Source organism: Trachurus trachurus, assembly GCF_905171665.1.
Source record: "Trachurus trachurus genome assembly, chromosome: 2".
Taxonomy (NCBI): Eukaryota; Metazoa; Chordata; class Actinopteri; order Carangiformes; family Carangidae; genus Trachurus; species Trachurus trachurus.
The window spans coordinates 14,854,337-14,877,995 of record NC_139914.1 but is presented as its reverse complement, the minus strand read 5'-3'; the positions used below and the strand labels follow the sequence as shown (position 1 = coordinate 14,877,995).

Genomic DNA, 23,659 nt, shown 5'->3' with positions numbered 1-23,659 from the left:
GATTCACCAGAAAACTGGTCCATTTTTATCTAGTTTTTTCCTTATAATTGCTGGCTTCTATGACGAGGACAGCAAAGTAAGAGTTTCATTGTCAGGGAAATTCACCTTTCCACTGTGCAAATGACAATAAACACTTTGAATTGAATTGAATTGAAAACACTGTTCCCACAATTGTCCACTCTATCGACCAGTGACACGGCACCGAAACACAAAGTAGCTACACAAGACCAACACAACATCTCCATCTCCAATGCTAAAATGACTGATATTGGCTGATTGGTATCAATATCAAGATGTGATTGCGGTATAGTCTTAACAAGACTTTGTTTACTGAGAATATTCTAATATAAAAGCAACACTCCTCAAAATGTATGTAATCTTAAAGGGATAGTTCAACATTACGGCAAATTGGCCCATAATCCCTATAGTCATAGCAGTAGGTCCGTTACCTTTATTTGTCGGTGCAAGCTGTTTTTAGACCGGGGAGCAGAGCCGTGAGCTGCTCAGAGCTACGCTACGGAGGCTCATTATGGGATTTCTTGGTTTCCCTCATCAAACTCATCAAATACACAATCCAACAACTCCACAACGCTCTGGTGGACAAGTTGTGAGCTGCACATTCACCACGCTATGAGATAATAACACAACGTTACCACACAGAGTTGTTTTAGAGGGAAATTCATGCAAAACCACTGATGCACGTTGCCTTCAGGGACAGTTTTTCAGCAAGCAGTCTCTCGAAAACAACTCTGTGTGGTAACGTTGTGTTATTATCTCATAGCGTGGTGAATGTGCAGCTCACAACTTGTCCACCAGAGCGTTGTGGAGTTGTTGGATTGTGTATTTGATGAGTTTGATGAGGGAAACCAAGAAATCCCATAATGAGCCTCCGTAGCGTAGCTCTGAGCAGCTCACGGCTCTGCTCCGCCGTTCTAAAAACAGCTTGCACCGACAATTAAAGGTAACGAACCTACTGCTATGACTATAGGGATTATGGCAATGGGCCGATTTGCCAAAATGTTGAACTATCCCTTTAAAAAAAATCAATCACCTTGTACTTAAACTCATTAAAAACAATTCCAATTCAAATAAGTAATTAAAAAGAGAGAGAATCTACATCTTGAAACTAAAAAAGAGGCAGCCCTTTAGGAGAATAACCAGCGCTAAGGGGAAACCCTGTATGTTGTGTCTTAATGGTGCTATACCGATATAACTATACGGTACTTGACTATAACTGAGTCATTATGTTGGGAGGCTTTAAGCTCCAAGCAGCTGATTCATCAGCAGCAACTTCAGAGGTAGGGAGTGTGTCATGGCCGACTGATAGCAGGTGAGTTAGCAGCAGAGATTAGCGGTTAACTAACTAAGCCTCTGACGCCTTTTGACATCCTGGTGGTGATTACCAGATGTCTGGGGACGACTGACAACACTGAAACACGGCTGTCATGGAATTACCTGAGTCATCACAGTCACGTTGCTACATCAGCCTTCATTCATTGGTTATAGGGCAAGCTTCTATTAAGATATATAGCTTACATTGGGGAAATGTTTTTTTTTCTTCCCTAAAATCCATTCTGTACAACATTTTAACAGTTATAACCTATTAAAGGGATACTTTACCCAAAATTCAAATTTCACTCATGATCTCCTCCCCCTCATGTGGACTAAGAGCTGGGAGAAGTTTCAGAGTCCTCCGTGGCTTCTCTGAGTTACGGGGGGGGTCCATGCTAGGGATGGGAACGACACGGGATTTGGAAAATCGATTGTCGAGGCCCATGTGTCAACTTTTTGTCGAATTGTCGGCCCTTTTTAAAAAAATTTTTTTTACAGCAGCAGCAGATATGCGGGGGGCGGGGGCTACACGTGCTTTTGTTGTGGTTTATTAACGCTGCTGTCGGCACGAGCGGACGAGGCAGCACGCATTCGGTTTCTTTTTTTTTTCCTTTCTCTCTTCCGTGCATGTCCGCGGTCCTCTACGAAGAATGCAACCATTGCATCCACCTGTTTTGCTGATGGTTTTGCCCTTTTTGCGGAGCGGGACTCGTCATCAACAGCACCATCACCTAGACTGCAGGGAGCCCAGACAGCTGATCTCTGACTCTGTCGCCTGTCAGCATGCAGCGCGCACGCTCCCGTCACATGTGAAGCAGAATGAGGGTCAAGTAGCCTAGCTATTCTATCCCATTTAGATCCAAAAGTGGATTTGTTTTATTTAAAACATTTTATTTCATTAGGGGAAAAGTGGCACTTTCTGCTGTTTATTTGAATAGGAAATATTGAAAGACAAAATGCAATTCACACATGGAAATCCCACAAGCCCCGCCCCCTCGACATTTCGACGCTCCATTTTTTTTGTCGAGGGGAGCATGTGTCGATTTTTTGTCGATTTGTCGACAAAAAGTCCCATCCCTAGTCCGTGCAGCAGTATTTGTCCATAAAATGGTTGTGAACGGTGCTCACTTTTCTTCGTCCAAAAAACATTCAAATACCTCCATGCTGCTCGTCTGTAATGTCCGTCTTGTATTGAAGCCCCGACATGAGAAAACTTAAATAAGTCTATATTTTAAGCTTGTTTGTAGCGGAAGCTCCCAGTGTCTCAGTTCACTGCTCTTGTGACCGGCGGAACAATTTCTCATGTCGGGGCTTCAATACAAGAGGGACATTACAGACGAGCAGCATGGAGGTATTTGGATGTTTTCTGGTGTGTCTTTTTGGACGAAGAAAAGTGAGCTCCGTTCACAACCGTTATATGGACATGCAGTGCTGCGCCGACCCCCCGTAACTCAGAGAAGCCACGGAGGACTCTGAAAATTAGTCGACATGAGGGTGAGTAGATAAAGAGTGAAATTTGAATTTTGGGTGAACTATCCCTTTAATTTAAAAAAGATAGCATTTTAACAATGCTTTTATTTTCACCAGAGCGTCTTTTCTAGCCTTTACAGCGTTGGTCATGTAACGCTACTCAGCCAATCACTGTGATGAAGTCAATGTGTGAGATACTATGATGTTTTTACATAACATACAAGACATATGATGAGTGACATAATCACAGTGTTGCACTTGAACGGCCACTAGCTTCCATTACAGGCTAAAAAAGGAAGAAAAAGAAAAGAAAAACCAAACAAATGCACAAACCGTTCTGTTACAGATGATAATCTCTGATTTTGCTTTTAACAGACTCTGATGTTTCCAACTTCACGTTCTCTGCACTTTTACCCGTTTCATTTTTATTCTATTTCTTTGTTTTGATACATTATCTAATTTGCAAAAGAAAGAAAGAAAGAAAGAAGAAAAAGAGACACAGAGAGGGGGATGATAGATAGAAAGAGGTAGATAGATAGAGATAGAGAAGGGTAGAACGAAAGAAAGAAAGAAAGAAAGAAAGAAAGAAAGAAAGAAAGAAAGAAAGAAAGAAAGAAAGAAAGAAAGAAAGAAAGAAAGAAAGAAAGAGAAATGGGGTAGAAAGAAATAAAGAAGGAAGGAAGAAAAAGTCAGAGAAAGGGGATAGATAGATAGATAGATAGATAGATAGATAGATAGATAGATAGATAGATAGATAGATAGTTTGAATCGATAGATAGATAGATAGATAGATAGATAGATAGAATCGATAGATAGATAGATAGATAGATAGATAGATAGATAGATAGATAGATAGATTGAATCGATAGATAGATAGATAGATAGATAGATAGATAGATAGATAGATAGATAGATAGATAGATAGATAGATAGATAGATAGATAGATAGATAGATTCAGCATTCACACTAAACTAAATCCATTATATTCAAGTCGCTACTGAATATCACTGAAACCTCCCAGTGAGGTCATGGTTGTGACATCATTTTGTCACGTCAGCTTAAAATGGTTTATAGTTTGTTTCCATAAAAAAGGGGGTGAAAATGTCATGTGGCACAATATTGTTACACGTTTACATCTTATTATAAGAGCTCCTTTGTGCAATCAGCCTTCTCTATAAAGGGTTCCCACATGTATAAAACTAAAACTAACCCCAGACATTAGGATTTTTAATACAAAGTTAAAATCTGGCTGAAACAAAATCAGAACTGTTGCATTTTTAATGTGTCATGACTTGGTATGAGTTTAGATGTAGGCCTATTGTACACTTTATAGTGTTGTTATGTAATTTTGATGTCTTTCTTCTACTAAAAGCCTTATAACTAGGGACGGGAGTTGGAAACTAGCTTCAGCTCTAATCTCTGTCTGCAGAACATCAGTCACATCGACTTGTTTGTAACGAGTGGAAGTGTCACTATGTTAATTAACCTGCATTGTCCCTAACAAATATATATATATATAGCTTTATTTCACAGACTCCAAGTCCAACAATTGACACAAACAAAGAAACATAGACAAACAATATAGACAGCACAGCACACAACTTTGATCTTATTCATCTAACCTTCACTATAACTGCACCAGAGGTTAGGGTCAGCTGTGTGTAGGGTTAGCTGTATGTAGTGGTGCACACTGCACAGTAGCTCTAAAGAGAGCAGCTTTAACATCCTTTGGACATATGTGAAATCTACCAGCGATCATGTTTGCTTGTGCATACAGTTTACAGCACTGCCGTTGCACATCATCATCATCATCTCGAATAATATGTCCTAGGTATTTAATCTTGGTGACAACATTGAGTGATTGCTCAGATTTTTCTTTTTCAGAGATGTAGCCTACTTTTTAATAGTGATATTTATTAGAATTCCCATTTTTAATGATGTATTTATTCATTTTCTTACATGCAACTAGCAGACAGCTGCCAACTCTCTTTCTTTCTGGTTTCTCTGTTATGTTATGTGTGTGTTTGTGCTGTTGTGCTGTTATGTGTTTGTGTTTGTGCTATGAGCATGGTGTGTGTGCGAGCCACCAAATGGAACTGCCCTTTAAGGGATTAATAAAGTAGTCTTGAATCTTGAATCTTGAATAAACTGAATTAGATTAAATGACAAAGAGCAACACTCAGTGTGCTGCAGTGAAAGCGGTCGGACAGACAGAGGGTTTGGTTTGGTTTGGTTTGGTTTGGTTTGTCCTCACCTTGAGGTTTCCTTCACTGAACAGATCCTCCGGCACCTTGCAGGCGATCAGAGCGTTGGGTAGATCAGTGAACTGGACATCTACCGTCGCCTCCTCCTGCTGCTTCTGCTTCTGCTGCTTCTGCATGATGTTTTCTTGCTGTTTTCTGGAAACAACAGGACCCAAATCCGCGTAAAAAACGTGCTAAAAAACAAGCTAACGTGCTAGCCACCGGCTAACAACAACAAAACAGACCTGAGGGGTGTCTGTGTCTGTCTAATGATGACACTCGGTTCAGTTTACGGTGCTTTCACCTCCAGAGGACTGAAGTTAAACCATGGATGTATTATATTAAAGCTGTGAAGCTGCTCTGCTCTGCTACACAGCCTGTAAGCTGCGTTAAGATGCTAAGTTAGCAGCTGATGCTAACCAGGAAGTAGAAATGACGCTGCTAAACCAAACCAAACTCGCGATACTCTGCGGGGTTTTTCTCTTCTCCTTTCACTCAGCTGCGGGTAAAAGCTGCTGTTTATAGCAGCGGCTACTGTCCTGTACTGAAACAACACAATATAACCACCCCAGTGGTAACTATAAATAACCCTCTGGGGGTAATGTGGTTAGCATGGCGCAGGGGATCAAGGAGATGACGTAAACTCAACAACAGCTGATCTGCTTCTTCTCTCGGCGGTTTACAGCAGCTGGCGGCCATTGAGCAAAGCAGTGCTGCCCCCTAGTGGATGAAAGGGTGAACGACAGTCCTCAAAGTCTCAAAACCTTTGTGTCAAATATAATTTTCAGTTCTCAATTAAGGATTACAATAAAATAATCAAAGCCATTCCGGTTCCTTTTAAAACAATGACTCAACAGCTGATACATTATAAGACTTTTGTAATGAGATCACTAAGTGTGTTAGGAGTTAATCTAGGTAGTAAAGTATTCTCTAATAAATTTATTAGAAATATTTGAACTGAACAGTATTACCCTTGTCAACTAAAAAGAAAATATATATTTGAAAGATTACAATGTTGTGGAAGCAAGAACGATTAGAAAGCGATATTTGTCTTATCCTGTCCCTCAGAAAACAAAAGAGATCACATTTAAAATACTGAATGACATTTATCCATCAAACCACTTCCTACATATTAGATTTAATTTGGATAATAATATGTGTGTTTTTTGTGAGAATGATATCGAAACAGTAGAACATATTTTCTTTGAATGCGAGTAGGCTATGTTGTACAATTTTGGACTTCATTTCAAAACTGGTTGTTATCTAAAACACATTATTTTGCCCCCATTAGATTGGATGTGGATCAAGGTTGGACTACAGTTAAAGGAAAAGAACTTGGACTTTTTGGTGAACATTTTAATTTCCCTTGGGAAACATTTCATCAACAGATGTAAATACCTCAAAGTGAAACCCCACTTCAATGGAGGATAACCAACTCAGAATGTATAAAAAAATCTTTGTATTACATGAAAAGCAAAAATGCCCTAAAGTTATTTTCTTTGCTGGACTGAGACCCTCACGTCCTCTTTTCTTTTTCTTTTTGTTCTTGATTGATCCAGATAGCTGATTCAGCACTGTGCATTTATCTGTTACCAATGTGAATTTAATGTTTGTATTTTGAAGATACTTCAATAAAACATTTTTTAAAAGTCCTCAAAGTCTCCATAACAAATGAGCTCTATGCTTTTTTTTAAAGGGATAGGTCGCCCAAAATTGAAATTTCACTCATCTCAAAACCTTCTGAATTGTTTTTACATTGATTCCATCTGCAGACAAGATGATTTGTAGTAAGTCCTGCCCTCTTGTGGTTAACTCTGCTTACTGCAAGCTCTGACACAATATTGTAGTTCTAGTTTTACTGTAATCTTTATCAATGGAGGATGACTTTGAATAACAAGTACATGTGGTAAGAACTTGATTTAAATGTTCTGAAAGGTTTCTGGAAGCCACAACTGACCAAGAGTTCAGGGTTACAATGAAATTATTCCCTTCTTTGTTAAAAAAAAAAAAATGGAGTTAAGAGAAATATTTGATTTCATGTTCCGCTGAACAGTTTGGACATTATTATTCTGGTTTATGCTATCATTGAGCAACAGCACAGTACCATGTAATGCCACTCATTTAAATTTAAAGTGTAGAAGCTTACTCAATTGCAATGCAGCGCTATAGAACTTTAAGGCACATGTCAGCAATTAATTTGGAGTTTAACAGTTTACAATTGTGCATGTTTTAGTGTGAGTGTTTGTGGGTTTTTGTGTGTATTTGGAACTTCTACTCTAAAGTGGTGCTGGTCCCAGGGTGGCAGAGGGGTTTAAGCTCCTGGTCATGTGGAGATCAGCCTCCATTTAATCCTCTGGAGGGAGAGAGAGAGAAGGAGAGAGAGAGAGGGAGAGATTTGTATTTATTGATGTCCAACTGCTTAAGGTGCAGTACAGGTTCGGGAGCGTTATAGCCACAAGTAAGGAATAGAAAGATTGTGTGCTTGCTTACAAACAGTAAACCTGTATATCTGAACAATACTCATCATAGTGTGATCTTTGGAGCTAACATTTTTTGACTCCCGACTTGGAAATTTGCAACTTTCTGGGAACGGTTCAGACTTTTCACGATCTTCAGAGCTCTGTAGATTATTCCAGACCTGTTCTGGAAAGCTGGACTCTGAAAACCATCCCTCACAAAGCAACTTCAGGATCTAATTCAGGATTTGAGTCTTCTTGTGAGTCCCTTTGTCCTCGTCTCTTGCTTGCTTGCGTACCGAGGCAGCCTTTTTCCAAGCCTATTGGATATACTCTACTTTTTTGACAGTGGTGCCATCACCATTTGGACCTAATCTGGGACCTGCAACCATTCTGCAATTTTAGTCTTAGTACTTTAAAACAATATCAAACCTTTCTGGGAACTTGACCACATTCCAAAAAAATTTGACATCTTGGGGAGCTTATCCTGTAAAAACGACGGACCAGTTCTTTGTGACGGAGTGTGCCACCCTTTCCTGAAGATTCACCATGGCTCAATCAGGCTCGTGCCCAAACCCAGACCTATCAAATGCTGCAGTTTCCCACAACCCAGATGTCATTAGTACAGATCTTGATACCCAGAAAGGAAGAGAGGATGAGGAGGGTGAAGAGGAAGACGGGGAGGTGGAACTAGCTGAGGAGGTAGGAGAAGATGTTTTGATGATGGCTGAAGCAGGAGATCGACGAGGCAAAGGAAAATGTGATGAGCAGGGTGAAAGGGAGGAAGTATCTATTGTACAAATGGCCTTGTTACCAAATGGAGTAATAATAGAGGGAGAAGGAGGGAGTGAAACACTGGAGGGAGATGTTGAATTGGTAGATGAAGAGCATGAAACAATAAATGAAGAGGCAGATGAGAAACAGGATAGGATAAAGGATGGTCAGAACCAGATGTTAGACAACAATGAAGAAAAAGAAGATAAACCAGAAGCAGTGACAACATGTTCAGAAACTTCAGTTGGGGAGGAAGAGCTTAATGGAGGAGACAATGAGTTAGAAGAACATCAGATTGTGTCTACTAACTGTGAGTCTCTCCAAGAATCAAGTATTCCTGGGGAAGAATCCGTAAAACCGACACATTTGTGTACTGATGACGCAACCAGAACAGAAGTTGTTATTCCTTTTGCCAATAATGAGGATGCAGAAAACGTGGAGGACCCAGCAACATATGTGGTTGTTACCACAGGGTCAGAACAGGTCAATATTCAAAATGATCTTTGCCAAACCACCAGTACAATCACAGAGGTGGGCAATCAGACCAACCAATTAGACACTGATGAGAAGGACAACTCAGAATCCAGCAAACAGGAAGTTGAGCCAGCGAGCAATAATATCTCAGGGAAACAAAATGACTCTGTAGTGGCAAACGCTGAGGAAGAGGGAAACAATATAGTATGTATCAAGGATGCAGTGCCCACTTGTGATGATGTTGTAAACATGGAGGATCAAGCAAATCTGAAGGTAGAAGAACCAGAGTTGGCCTTTGTACCCTCTGAGGGACAGCCACAGACAGGGGGAGGGGTTGAGGAAACAGTGTTGGAAGGGATCAAGCAGGAGGATGAGCAAGTGCATCCGGTTGAGGTTGAGCCTCTGGATGAAGGAGGAGCAACTATGGAAGAGACAGCTGAGGAATACCACCAAGGTGACAGAGAAGGAGAAAACCAGGCTTTGGAAGACCTTCTAGAACCAGTAGAGCAGTGTGTTGAGGAGGTACCTTCAGATGCACAGCAAGATGTAGATCTGGACCAGGTGGAGGAGGCCTTTGAATTAGAGGAAGGGGGTGAAGTCGAACAGGAAGAGCCAGAAGGTGAGATCACACAACAAAGGAGAGAATCTACAACACCGGGTGGTGGTGGGGACTTGCAAGGACATCCTCCACAGCTCCTTACAGAAGCTGGGGCAGACTGGGGGGAGAAGTTGAGAGAACAGCCAATCGAGATGGCTCACATAAAAGATGGAAGGATGGAAGAAGAATCAGAGGAAGATGCAATGGTAGAGATGGCAGAAGAGCCTGTGACTGTTTTGGATGATGAGATTGAGGAGATAGAGGAGAATCAAACAAGTGGACAAAAGGCTGGCCTTGTTTCTGAGACAAAGAATGAAGGTGAGAAGGTCGAATTTGGTAAAGAGAAAGATGACGAGTTGGATATAAATGGAAGGGTTAAAGGACTGAAGAAGGCAATGGAGAATGGGATGTTGAGCCCTGAGCCTCAGCCACTTCGGAAGGAAGGCTGGGGGACGGTAAAGGTACTGTCACCGAGGAGAAGAGATACCGACTGGATAAAAAATGATCAACTTGAAGAAGAAGGAGCCACGGAAATGAAAGACTGGAGGAAAGAACTTAAGCCTGTAAAAAAAGAGATGTGGGAAGCTGAAAGGGGAAGGAAGGAAGAGGTGGTGAAGAAGGAACCGTCCCAAGAGAAGAAGAGTCCACCAAGGAGGGAGGACTGGATAAAGGAGCTGAAGTCAGTGATCAAAGATGAATCCTTGCCCAAGAAAAAAGACGAGCAGGTGAAGAGAAAACGAGTGGTGCTGTTGGAGGATGGTCGCTCATACATGCCACAGAGGGAGGCGATGACTGAGGGGAAGAGAGAAGAGGTGAAACTCATCTCCCATAAGAGGACGGAGAGCCCTTTGCCTCATGTACGCAGGAACAGCAAAACACCCCAAGACCAGGACTATGAGATCTCACTCTATGTCAAGGTAATAAGATAGTCACACACATGAGACTTTAGAACCTTAAGAGTTTTGACAGAACTAAGGTAGCCAGGTGCACTTGAATTCAAAGCAGGTTTGAGCTTCAACTCTTGCTTAAAGGGACAGTTCAACATTTTTAGCAAACTGGCCCATTGCCATAATCCCTATAGTTTTAGGAGTAGGTTTGTTACCTTTAATTGTCAGTGCAAGCTAATTTTAGAACAGCGGAGCAGAGCCATGAGCTGCTCAGAGCTACGCTACGGAGGCTCATTATGGGATTTCTTGGTTTCCCTCATCATCAAACTCATCAAATACACAATCCAGCAACTCCAAAACGCTCTTGTGGACAAGTTGTGACCTGCACATTCACCACGCTATGAGATAATAACACAACGTTACCACACAGAGTTGTTGTAGAGGGAAATTCATGTAAAACCACTGATGAGCGTTATGGGCAGTCTGTTTGGCGAGCAGTCTCTGCATTTCCCTCTAAAACAACTCTGTGTGGTAACGTTGTGTTATTATCTCATAGCGTGGTGAATGTGCAGGTCACAACTTGTCCACAAGAGCGTTTTGGAGTTGCTGGATTGTGTATTTGATGAGTTTGATGATGAGGGAAACCAAGAAATCCCATAATGAGCCTCCGTAGCGTAGCTCTGGCTCTGCTCCGCTGTTCTAAAATTAGCTTGCACCGACAATTAAAGGTAACAAACCTACTCCTAAAACTATAGGGATTATGGCAATGGGCCAATTTGCCAAAATGTTGAACTATCCCTTTAAGTGAAGGAAACTGGACTTTTCGGTTTCTTGACCTTTCATCCAAAAAACCTCTTCAGCTCTGAGTTCTGAGAACTTTAGAAGCTTTTGGTGAAACGTCTTTAAGGAACTAACTGAAAAGCTCCACACTTTATTAGCTGCAGACTACTGCACCTTGGACCAGTTCACTCATGGCAGACAGGTTCAACTGAGCCATTTTGGCCCAAGCTGGCAGTTCCACAACTATTCCCATTGGCAAAAAACTGCCATGGATGGGATTTGTGTACTTTTGGAATATCAGTGTATGCGTGATCGGGTCTGAGTGAGTGCATGGGAGAGAGAGTGCGAGAGCAAGTGAGGGAGACACTCTATCATGATCTGCTTACCTTATCCCATTAAGACAGTGATATCCTAATCCATCAGGCATGGTAGCCTACATTGCTGTGTACATGCACTTTTAAAGGTACACACTATGATTATACTTAAAAAATATGACTGTACAGGTCCCCCACCCCCCAAAGTTCTCGGTGCCTTAGTAGCACATTCCTGCCTGAGGTGAGAATAAAGACAGCAGTCCAGCTGAGAGGTTTAACGCCAAGAAAAAATGCACTAATATCTGAAAACACACGCACACACAAGCTTGTTCTCTGTGGGAGCTCATAGTGGAACAATGACTTCCTTTGTCAAGGGCTCTGCTGGCTTTACACTCTGAAGTACATGGAAATATTATGGAGAGGTGATGTACACAGTTCAGACTGGTTCCACTGACACTGGGCCAACTGGTTATGAAACGTATATTTGTAAATGTATATATATTTATCATAAAGGCAGAGTGCATACCGTTCCCTATTGATTCTTCATGTATCCAGGCCACTAATGGCTGGACAGTCCGACAGCCAGTAGCAGTGCAGGGTTAATCTCTGCATTCTCACGGCAAGCTGATTAACCTGCTGCTTGGTGCTATGAGCTCTGAGCACAGTGGTGCTGGAAACAACACGCTCAGATCAAACAAATCAAATGCTGCATTTACATTATGTTCATCAACATGACCTAGGACTAGGTCAACCAGGTTTACTGGGTAAGATCTGGTTCATGGTGGTATTTGAAGGGGGGGTTGAGCACCCTTCTGCATCTTCTCATCATCTGCATTTTGTCCCTTGTTCTGCATGCTTCAGGGGCAGCAAAGACAAGTTACCCTTTTACCTGTGGAAGGGTTTCAATTGCAGCCTCTCATTAATTAACCACAGCCATCTTGAGCAGATCTCAGCTGCTAAGGCAATCTCCCTGGTGGCTTTCCTCAGATCTTTGGGCTAAAGACCGAAATTTTCCTAAACCACAACAATCAATTTGAACCAGTTGTGTGTCATTCTTTGCAAACAAGTCCTGGAAGCCTACCGTATCTTCCGGACTATAAGTCTTGTTTTTTCTCCTAGTTTGGCTGGCCATGCGACCTATATTCAGAAGCGACTTATATAGCAAAAATATAGCCTACGCTATGACCACAAGAGGGAAGCGAGGCTTTTATTTCTAAATCCCTCCTCATTCAGTCGCTCATCTTCATCTTCCTCACGTGCTGTTCTGTAGCACTTCACCCAGTCGATTCAGAGTATTTTCACAGCGTGTTCTGCAGCCCGTCTTCGGTCTCTTTGCTCCAGGCGACGGAGTTGTTTTTCTTTTCTTTTTTGAGCCGGCCTGTAGTAGAAGCTATTTGGTTCCGGCCTTTCGTGTAAACAAAGCCCCGGCCATTATATGAGACCCGGTTTTTAATTAAATGTTTGAAAAATAAATGCAACTTATACATTTATATATGTTTTTTTCCTCTTCATGACGTATTTTTTGACAGATGCGACTAATACTCCAGTTTCTCCTGGTTTTCCCTGTTAAAAGGGTTTCTATGGAGTTTTTCCTCAGTGGATGTGAGGGTCTAAGGACAGAGGATGTTGTTATGATGGGATGTAAAGTCCTTTGAGACAAACTGGTGGTAAAAACGGGCTATTGCCTTGCCTTGCCCAGTACAACCTCTGGTGAGGTTACGGCCACATCATCCAGGAAGAGGCAACAATAGACATCTCAGTTGTTGTGGGTATGAAAAAGATCTTTCTGTTCCAGATGTAACACACACTCATCCATGTGTGTATGTGTATGTGTGTGTGTGTGTAGAGCAGAGATTCCATTGCCTCCCACTCCTAAGAAATGAAGGAGCTCTTTTCATCTTCACACCGAACAAACCTCAGCGTTAATTAAATTAAAATCATATCCTAGACAAACAGCAGAAACACATTGAAAGATTTCACCTGCATCAAAACACACACACACACACACACACACACATGACATTCACATATACAAATATACACATGCTACAAACACACACCCACTTTTTGTATGACAAAGAGGGATTGTTTGCGTGAAGGACACACTGACATACCAGAGAGTGTCAGTCCAGTACTCCAACAGACAGATTGTTCAGTCAGATAATAGTCAGTGGTTGTCATGGTTTTATTGGAAGAAGACATAGCCTAACGATAGATTAACCGATCTTCAACACAACCTCTCAAACCATAAGGACTGTTGACCTGGACACTTCACCATGTCCTGGTATGAATTAGCAGTTAAAAAACTTGGCTTTCCAACTATTGAGTTATTCGTCAAGGTAAGTGAAGCTTCCAAATAGTCACTATCACAGCTTTTCAGATGATTATTTACATTATTCACACAGGGTATGGGTGATACTGGGTAGCTGATACTTGACCACCCACTCAGTGCTTTATTACTTGTCACATTCACACATTCACTTGTACATTCATACCTTAGATGGACCAGCCATCATGGGCAATGCGTGGTTCAGTATCTTGCCAAAGGGCATAAGCAGAACCGACGACCTATTGTTGGTAGAAAAGCTCTACAGCACCACAAAAAATGTCCTTCTATCTGCTCTACCTGGGACACTGTTGAAGTCTATTGGTGCTCTAACATATTAGCCACTTGCTTGACCTTATAAACTGTATATAAAGAGCCTTTTTGGATCCTATGATGCCAGTTAGTATCCAGTTCTGAAGTGTCAGATGCCTCCGCAAAGGGATACGCCAACATTTTTTTTCGTGTCTTGCCTCACTCCCGAGTCCATGACCAGCAGATAGACACCGTCCTTTCCACTGTGCGTGCAGTAACAAGGGAGATAGAGCCGTATCGCCGTAATTAGCTTAGCTCAAACACTGGAAGTGTATGGGTAGTGTTAGCCTGCCTCCTACCTGAGCCAAAATCAGCAGTCAGAAGCTGATTTCATTTTAGCTCTAAACTCTGTAAATATATCACTTTATCAACATTTCAAACATGTTTAGGTGAGAAAGTAGCCGTTTAGATCAGCAGTGTGTCGTTAATTTGTCTAAATACCAGCTGTTTACTATTTTGTTAGGACGAATTCGGCGCTACTCAAGCTAGCCGTTGTGACCAACGCACTTCCGGTTACTTTCACAAAATAAAACACCCGTTGCCCTTTACATACAGAAAACCATGACGATAGAATTTGTGCTTTTACTTTGAAATAGGAAGCTAACCTACCCTCAATGTAGCTAGCTAGAACCAAAATAAAGCGTCTTTGCTTGAACCCTCCGTTTTGACCGATCTGGTCCCGTTAGCGGCATTTGACCGCTCAAGATGCCTTACCGGAGAGTTTTGTCAGCTCTGAGACCAAGATCGGTCCGTTTAGAGTTGCTGAAGAGTTTCTCTGATGACTTTAGGTGGAGGCAGGCTAACACTACCCATACACTTCCAGTGTTTGAGCTAAGCTAATTAGCGACTTTAGGTGGAGGCAGGCTAACACTACCTATACACTTCCAGTGTTTGAGCTAAGCTAATTACGGGTGATACGGCTCTATCTCCCTTGTTACTGCACGCACAGTAGAAAGGATGGTGTCTATCTGCTGGTCATGGACTCGGGAGTGAGGCAAGACACGTAAAAAAAAAAAAAGTTGGTGTATCCCTTTAAACTAACAGAGACAGAAAAACCCACAATTCCAATTTGAACATACTCTATACTGACTGTGCGTCTTTCCTGTGCTGTCCACCAGACAGAACTCAATTCATTGTTTGTGTGTCTATTAATGTGTTTGTGTTGGTATTTGTGTAGGCGGGCAGTGATGGGGAGAGCATCGGTAACTGTCCGTTCTCCCAGAGGCTCTTCATGATCCTACTGCTGAAAGGAGTCATCTTCAACGTCACCACCGTCGACCTCAAACGGTAACACACTACACACATTGTCCACTAGAGGGTGACACATACAGAAGCTAAACTTCAATCACATAGTGTTTTTTTATTTTGTGATGTGGGATGTCAGGAAGCCAGCTGATCTGCAGGACTTAGCCCCGGGAACCAACCCTCCCTTTGTGACCTTTAATGGGGAAGTCAAGGTCGACGTCAACATGATTGAGGAGTTCTTGGAGGCAAAGTTAACCCCACCAAGGTACGCGCACATTCAGAAGAGGTTGCTAACTTGATAATCTTGCTAGTTTTTGTCAGCATAGTCCCTTCCATACTGGAGAAACAGTAGCTCATGATACATTCAGAACTGTCAGGACAAAGCATGACCTTTTTGAGTGGACTTCTCTTGCTCTAGCTACCCCAAACTGGCTCCCAAACACCCTGAAGCCAACACAGCCGGCATTGATGTGTTTTCCAAGTTTTCCGCTTACATCAAAAATCCAAGAAAAGATACCAACGACGGTAAGAGGGCATTGAGGTAGAACTCACATTTCTTCAGAAGGTGCACACTAAAAACTGTTGGGTTAAAAATTAACCCAATTTTAACCCAACTGCTGGTTCAAATAAGGATGAACCCCTTTTTGGGGTTATTTTAACCCAATGGGTTGGGTTAATCTTTTTAACCCAACTATTGGGTCGTGTATAAAGCACTTTCTCGATCTCGAATTACCCAACCCAACCCAACAAATGGGTTACTCACTGAAAAATAACCCAATTACTTGCACAACCCAGGAATTGGGTTAAATTCATAGCCCTATAACCCTGAAAATGGGTTTCACTCTGGAAAAACAACCCAAAAAATTTAACTCAACACCAATAACCAAGAAATTGGGTTACAGAGATAACCCAACATTTTTTAGTGTGTGGTGGAGACCAAACACAGACAGTTCACTGAATGCAACTTGATCGTTCTGGTCTGGTTGAGAGGTCTTAGTCTTCTCTCACTGTCTCTTTCTGTGTGACAGCCTTAGAGAAAGCCTTGGTGAAGTCTCTTCGCCGTCTTGATGACTTCCTGCGGACCCCCCTGCCTGATGAGATCGATGCCTACGCCGCGGGCGACCTCCCCGACTCCTCCAGGAGCTTCCTGGACGGGTCTGAGCTCACTCTGGCTGACTGCAACCTCCTACCTAAACTACACATCCTTAAGGTTCAGTCAACCTGGTTTTAGATTTCAGGATCAATGTGACAATAACCTGACCGATACAGAATCAGTTTCCAACTCCTGTGTTTTTTGTTTCTAGGTTGTTGCTAAGAAATACAGAGGCTTTGAGATCCCGGATGACATGACGGGGTTGTGGAGGTATTTGAACAGCGCCTATCAGAGGGATGAGTTCACAAGCACGTGTCCTGCAGAGAGGGAGATTGAATTTGCCTACCTGAATGTTGCAAAACGAATCAAATAAGGAAAGAAATGATGAATGAATGAATGAATGAATAACCAGTATAAGTAAGATGTAGAAGAAAAACACAGTCGGAGATGAGAGAAGGAACTCCACTAACCTCCACTAAAACATCTGTAAACTTCTTTTACCTTTGATATCTATGCATGCATGTGTGTGTGTGTGTGAGTGTGAGTGTGAGTGTGTGTGTGTGTGTGTGTGTGTGTGTGCTCTCACAGGTTGGGTTGCACAGTCATCTATACCTTTATGCAAATCGTTCTATACATTAGACATCTGCTTGCAGAGTTAATTCTTGATTTCTTTGTATTCACTGTTCAGTCGATGGCAGGACCAGTTCACCATAAATAACACAGAGACACGCTTTATCATTCTATATTACAGTTAAAAAAAAAACTGCAAATCAACTATTAGCTCATTAGTCTAACAATCTTTACGTAATATTACATTACATTTCAATCAAAACCTTCCCAGATAGAAATTTTAACTTTTGGCATTAACTTAAACATATACTTCCACATCTGGGCATATTCCAGCTGTAGACACGTCTGGATATGGAAATAGCCAATCAGTTACAATCATTTTATGATATATATCTAAAATATGTATAGAAGCAGTACTCGAGTAAAAGCCATTATATTATCTTATTAATCCTATGAATGCTAAGCTAACCTTCATAGATCTGGTTTCCTTTTTAAATCTGTAATAATAATGATAATAACAAGAGTAATTTTCACTGTCTAAATATACTATGTCCATTTAATATTTTTTACTCATTAAAATCTAAAACTATATCAATATATTAACTGAATTCAAATGGTAGCGCATTTGAAATATTAGCATACCGTCTAAACCATTTATACAATGTCTCCATTTTAATGATTCTATTCTAATGAGGATCAGATTACATAATCTTTTCCAGGAAGCAGTAAACTGATTATGAGGTAAAGAAAGCAGAATATTGATGATGAGGCTTTGAGTGCATTGCCCCACATTGATTCATTCATTCAGATACAGTGAAACATACTGGCTAGGGCTTGTGCTAAGCTAGGCTCAACATGTCTTACAGGGTTTATGGATTTAAGCTACAAGTTTGTTATGGTTTGGTCCTTTAGTTCATTATTTGTTCCATCAGTTGTATCAGTAATAACAACACTGCGTTCACCACACTGATTAATAATTAGTAATTCTGGGGTTTTAAGGTGGATCTGAGAGCTCAGTGTTGTACACTTTAAAAACACACGCACATAGACAAAAAACCTCAGAAAACATTTTCCACCAATTTGACAACACATGTACTAGAAATAGGAAACAAATACACAAATGCGCTGCAAATGCATGCTAATATGTGCGACTCTAAGCTAACAGCACATTTTTTGCAATGTCTTAATGTGACATTGTCATTATGATAAACCAAACAAAGTTACTTTTAACTCTTTGTCCAACTCTGCGAACAGGGAGCTAGCTAGCCGTCTTCATAGAGGCTAATGCACTCAAGCTAGGCTTTTTCATATTTACAATTGTGTATTTGATTGGTTATTGTTTTCTGAAGTTAACTGCATTTTATCTAAGTGCATCTTTCTTAAGTTGCATTCCAATGATCGCTCCTCTCCTCTTATATCTTCACTTGTAGAAGTTTATCTTAGTATAATCCTACACAGGTGGAAAAGTTGAATTAATATGATTCAAAAACTTAACTTTAACTATGTTAAAATAATATTTACAATTTGTGATCACAAAATGAGATGAAAATGGCTTCTTTTTTGTTGTGTTGGCCTTCAATACAATTGACCAAGCACATTTCAAACACTCTTAACCAGAGGATAAAAGCGTCATCTTTTTCCTTGTTCCCCTGAACGCATCATCATGTCACCATTAATTACTGGGTAAATGTGTTTCAGTATGTTTCACCACTGTAACTGAGAGTTGTTAATGAACACTGCTCTGTGTTCTGGCCTTATGTCTTTATTAAACTGATTTTATCACTGGGTGTGTTCAGTTTGTCTTTATTGTAAATATGAATATTTACAGTGTACCCCTGATTGGTTATTCTGATCCCACATCTTGGTCAAAACGGAGAGTTCAAGCAAAGACGCTTTATTTTGGTTCAAGCTAGCTACATCGAGGGTAGGTTAGCTTCCTATTTCAAAGTAAAAGCAGTTCTGTATGTAAAGGGCAACGGGTGTTTTATTTTGTGAAAGTAACAGGAAGTGCGTTGGTCACAACAGCTAGCTTGAGTAGTGCCTGGCAGCGCCGAATTTGTCCGAACAAAATTGTAAACAGCTGGTATTTAGACAAATTAACGACACACTGCTGATCTAAACGGCTACTTTCTCACCTAAACATGTTTGAAATGTGGATAAAGTGACATATTTACAGAGTTTAGAGCTAAAATGAAATCAGCTTCTGACTGCTGATTTCAGCTCAGGTAGGAGGCAGGCTAACACTACCCATACACTTCCAGTGTTTGAGCTAAGCTAATTAGTGACTTTAGGTGGAGGCAGGCTAACACTACCCATACACTTCCAGTGTTTGAGCTAAGCTAATTAGCGACTTTAGGTGGAGGCAGGCTAACACTACCTATACACTTCCAGTGTTTGAGCTAAGCTAATTACGGCGATACGGCTCTATCTCCCTTGTTACTGCACGCACAGTGGAAAGGATGGTGTCTATCTGCTGGTCATGGACTCGGGAGTGAGGCAAGACATGGAAAAAAAATGTTGGCGTATCACTTTAACTTTCAACTATTCAGCTGTCATTGGACAGTCTTTGATTCCTGATAGTATAAAGCTCATTCTAACTCATGGTTACCAGTCATGGGTTCAGTTCTTGCCTTAGACATCTTTCTTGCACGTCTTTGTCAATTTCTTCTGCTAATTCAGCATGGTTCAGCAATGGCTTTCAGCATTCACATGCATTTTCCGTTAAGAAATGCTCTTTCTAGTCTTATTTTAGTGTGCTTTTATTTTGGAAAATCTTGGCATTAAGTCTAGTAGTTTAATAGTTTTTTTTTATTTAATGACATTTTGCTCAAAGTTAAAGTGGTTGTCCATTTAAATCTAAGCACATCTCTCTCTCTCTCACACACGTAAACACTCTAGCATGTGCAGACACACACACTCATCACTGAGGCAACAGTGATGAGTGACCTCTGCTGAAACCCCCTGAATGTAATGATCCAACGTTTACACACCCTGGTCGGCAAACACATAACTAGGTTGCTATGGAAACCTCCGGAGGAAGAATGTCTTGCTGCTTGTATCTCGTCGGGACTAATCACACTGTGTAAAGTCCCTCTTCAAATACGTTAACAGAGCAAAATAGATCTGTATTTGTGAGATAAATTAATTACCCAGAGTTCATTGAGTCCTGGATCAAAGCTGCAGTTTTCTATTATTAAATATCTAATGACACGTGATGAGTCAGCGTTTCCTGTGTTGTTGTCATGACTCAGCAGTGACCTCAGTCTCCATAATGAACAACTGAAGAGAGTATGGCTGTAGAAAAATTAAATATCAATCTTTATTGTCACAATGGGCTGTTGCTGTGCTAGGAATGAACTTTATTTTGAAGTTTTCACACACAAATCAAACTCACGTGTGCCTGTCTTGGAGGGAAACAAAGGGTTAACGGGTGTTCATGCGCCGCACACGGGCACACATCGTCTTCTCTGATTGGTCAGTCATGTTAATTAATGAGCGAATGAAAAGGTCTGGCGCTGGCAACAGTCTCCAGGGACAGGGATGGAGGGATCAGTTGGACAGAAGCTCAGACTTCAGGATGTTTGATTGATTGACTATTCCTCCCTTGTGTTCGGTTTCAAAATAAAAGCTGAGTAAATTAGCATCACCAAGCTGAAGTGACACATACAAGACAAGCGGACTGTAGCAGATGGATGGATGGATGGATGGATGGATGGATGGATGGATGATGGATGGATGGATCAGCGGTTCTGGGTGGGTTCGGGTCTGGGAGCGATCAGTTCTGGGAGCAGTACTTCCAGAAACACACTGTTGAGGACAGAGAATAAGAATCAATCAGAAGCTGTTTCCCAGCTGTATTGAAGTAAAGGAGACACAATAATCACAGAATCCTGATATAACATCTATTTGAGAAACTACCATTATGATTTCAGTGTAAAAGCCTCCATAAGACGAATGGGCAACTAAGTCAAACACATTGGCGGACTATAGGGTTGTATCTTGGGCTACTGGTCCAACCAACCAAATTCATAAAAGGTTTGTGTGGAAAAAAAGTTGTTGATTCTACATCTACATGAGATTCTGGCATTTCCCTGATGTCTCTCAGTTGGTGAAGAGCCAAAATCAAGAAGTGAGGTGAAAAGTCAAAATAACCTCCTTTTCTTTCTGTCTTTCTTTCTTTTTCCGTGTCTTGCCTCACTCCTGAGTCCATGACCAGCAGATAGACACCATCCTTTCCACTGTGCGTGCAGTAACAAGGGAGATAGAGCCGTATCGCCGTAATTAGCTTAGCTCAAACACTGGAAGTGTATGGGTAGTGTTAGCCTGCCTCCTACCTGAGCTGAAATCAGCAGTCAGAAGCTGATTTCATTTTAGCTCTAAACTCTGTAAATATATCACTTTATCCACATTTCAAACATGTTTAGGTGAGAAAGTAGCCGTTTAGATCAGCAGTGTGTCGTTAATTTGTCTAAATACCAGCTGTTTACTATTTTGTTCGGACGAATTCAGCGCTACTCAAGCTAGCCGTTGTGACCAACGCACTTCCAGTTACTTTCACAAAATAAAACACCCGTTGCCCTTTACATACAGAAAACCATGACGATAGAATTTGTGCTTTTACTTTGAAACAGGAAGCTAACCTACCCTCGATGTAGCTAGCTTGAACCAAAATAAAGCGTCTTTGCTTGAACTCTCCGTTTTGACCGATCTGGTCCCGTTAGCGGCATTTGACCGCTCAAGATGCCTTACCGGAGAGTTTTGTAGCTCTGAGACCAAGATCGGCCCGTTTAGAGTTGCTGAAGAGTTTCTCTGATGACTTTAGGTGGAGGCAGGCTAACACTACCCATACACTTCCAGTGTTTGAGCTAAGCTAATTACGGTGATACGGCTCTATCTCCCTTGTTACTGCACGCACAGTGGAAAGGATGGTGTCTATCTGCTGGTCATGGACTCGGGAGTGAGGCAAGACACGAAAAAAAATGTTGGTGTATCCCTTTAACACCATCCCTTAGTTCTGCTGCAATAAACTCAGACTCCTTAGAGGACTCCCAGGATGCTCTAAGCTCTGTCTTCTCCGTGTTATTAAAAATACAGTAGGGCAACATTTAGGCCTCTGACTTTCACCTCTTTTGTTGGTCTTCTTGGTCTGCGGTGGGAGCGACTTCTTGAAGTTTCGACCGGTTAAACTCGGGACGACGGCGTCCGCGCTGGTTCTGGACACGGTGCTGTTGGCCGCTGTGGGAGGAGCGGTGGTGGACCTCAGCCCCCCATCAGCAGGAGGAGGCTTCAAGCACAGCAGCAACAGAGAGGATGGTAGATTATTATAGGCAATTTTATTTGTATAGCCCATTTTTACAAACAGTTTGTCTCAAAGGGCTTCACATGGCATCATAACAACATCCTCTGCCCTAGGTTGGATGGTTTACATAAAGGTTCATGATGAAGATGATTCAAAGAAACATTTACATAATCGCTCTTCAGCTACCTCATCATAATCATAATGAATAAGATTATTTTTGACTAAGCGAGTTTGCACAAATTAATAAAGAGTAATGATATAAGTGAATATGTTACATGAACTCACCACTTTGGTTTTCCTTCCTGAATTTCTGCCGTTTGCTGTAAAGACAAAAGAAGAAAAAAAACACTCAATTTAAAGACCCACTGTTTTCCTCTTCACATATTTACTACCTCAGTTGGATTGTAAACTAAGATTATATCCACAACTGCCAAACTGTAGGATCAAATGGATCACTGGTTAGAAACAGATGGTCCATATTAATTTTACACTTTAAGATGTTAATCCATATATTAGTGGTTTTAAGATCCAAAAAAGATATCAATGTTTTCAATTTTCAATTATTTTCACAGTGATTCAATAATAATATGGCAGATTTCGGGTAAACACTGAGAGAAAAAAAGTTGGATGATGGAGATGCCAGGTAGTAAAATCAAGTCAAAGAACAGATGGTTGTCTACCTTCGTGAGTCATTTGGTTTGTGTAAAGGTAAAGAGACACTAGATCTTTCTAGGGTGGTCACTGGATAAACAGGGAGTAAATTTTACTCTACTGTTAGGCCTACTTGTTAAGAATATTTTCTGTAACTACCCAACTGCAAAGACAGTTGTAGGGCGCAACATTGTTGATTTGTAATGGAATGTCGGAATGTCTTTAGAGGCCAAAATTCGAACACCTTTAGTAAATTTCAACAATTGATTGTGACAAAACGTATCAGATTTACTTTGAAAAAGATAGGTATGAGACAGAAAACTATACAACAGCCAATACACACATCTGCCGAGATCTTAGGTGTGCTGTGCATGTGGTGGTTTTAGGCCTGAGGCTGGTGGTTGACTGATTGGGTGCCGCCATTTTGGTTCACAGCAAGGACAAGTTCATGTAAAGTGTTGGATCTCTGCATAGATATTTCATGCTAGGTGTCAGCGCTAATGTTTAAAGGGATACGCCAACATTTTTTTTTTTCGTGTCTTGCCTCACTCCCGAGTCCATGACCAGCAGATAGACACCATCCTTTCCACTGTGCGTGCAGTAACAAGGGAGATAGAGCCGTATCGCTGTAATTAGCTTAGCTCAAACACTGGAAGTGTATGGGTAGTGTTAGCCTGCCTCAACCTAAAGTCATCAGAGAAACTCTTCAGCAACTCTAAACGGACCGATCTTGGTCTCAGAGCTACAAAACTCTCCGGTAAGGCATCTTGAGCGGTCAAATGCCGCTAACGGGACGAGATCGGTCAAAACGGAGGGTTCAAGCAACGACGCTTT

At 41.3% G+C, this 23,659-nt stretch overlaps 2 protein-coding genes across 3 annotated transcripts in view; one reads left to right on the top strand and one right to left on the bottom strand.

The window, feature by feature from the left end:
* rcan1b (regulator of calcineurin 1b) overlaps positions 1-5,675 on the bottom strand; it is a 15,167-nt gene extending 9,492 nt beyond the window's left edge. Inside the window, exon 1 of the mRNA XM_083986525.1 lies at positions 5,058-5,675. Within this exon, the coding sequence (XP_083842651.1) occupies positions 5,058-5,183 (126 nt within the window). The 5' untranslated portion in view covers positions 5,184-5,675. The remainder of the gene's footprint in view (positions 1-5,057) is intronic.
* A 7,778-nt stretch (positions 5,676-13,453) lies between these two features.
* Positions 13,454-16,712, top strand: LOC311000610 (chloride intracellular channel protein 4). Of its 2 annotated transcripts, none has more exons than XM_083991349.1 (6): positions 13,454-13,668; positions 15,145-15,254; positions 15,352-15,477; positions 15,631-15,737; positions 16,241-16,422; positions 16,517-16,712. In XM_083991349.1, the coding sequence occupies exons 1-6, from the start codon at positions 13,606-13,608 to the stop codon at positions 16,676-16,678; spliced, it is 750 nt and encodes a 249-aa protein (XP_083847475.1). In that variant the 5' UTR covers positions 13,454-13,605; the 3' UTR covers positions 16,679-16,712. The 2 variants fall into 2 exon arrangements, with proteins under 2 accessions (XP_083847475.1, XP_083847476.1); XM_083991350.1 differs by having other exon boundaries at positions 13,458-13,613.
* Positions 16,713-23,659: the final 6,947 nt, after the last annotated feature.

What these genes read in the sequence shown, in the direction of transcription:
- LOC311000610 (XM_083991349.1), top strand. Translation starts at nt 13,606, where the DNA reads ATGTCCTGGTATGAATTAGCAGTTAAAAAACTTGGCTTTCCAACTATT. An exon ending in ACCACCGTCGACCTCAAACG is followed by an intron (nt 15,255 to 15,351) that starts GTAACACACTAC and finishes GTGGGATGTCAG; the next exon opens with GAAGCCAGCTGATCTGCAGG. An exon ending in CTAAACTACACATCCTTAAG is followed by an intron (nt 16,423 to 16,516) that starts GTTCAGTCAACC and finishes TTTTGTTTCTAG; the next exon opens with GTTGTTGCTAAGAAATACAG.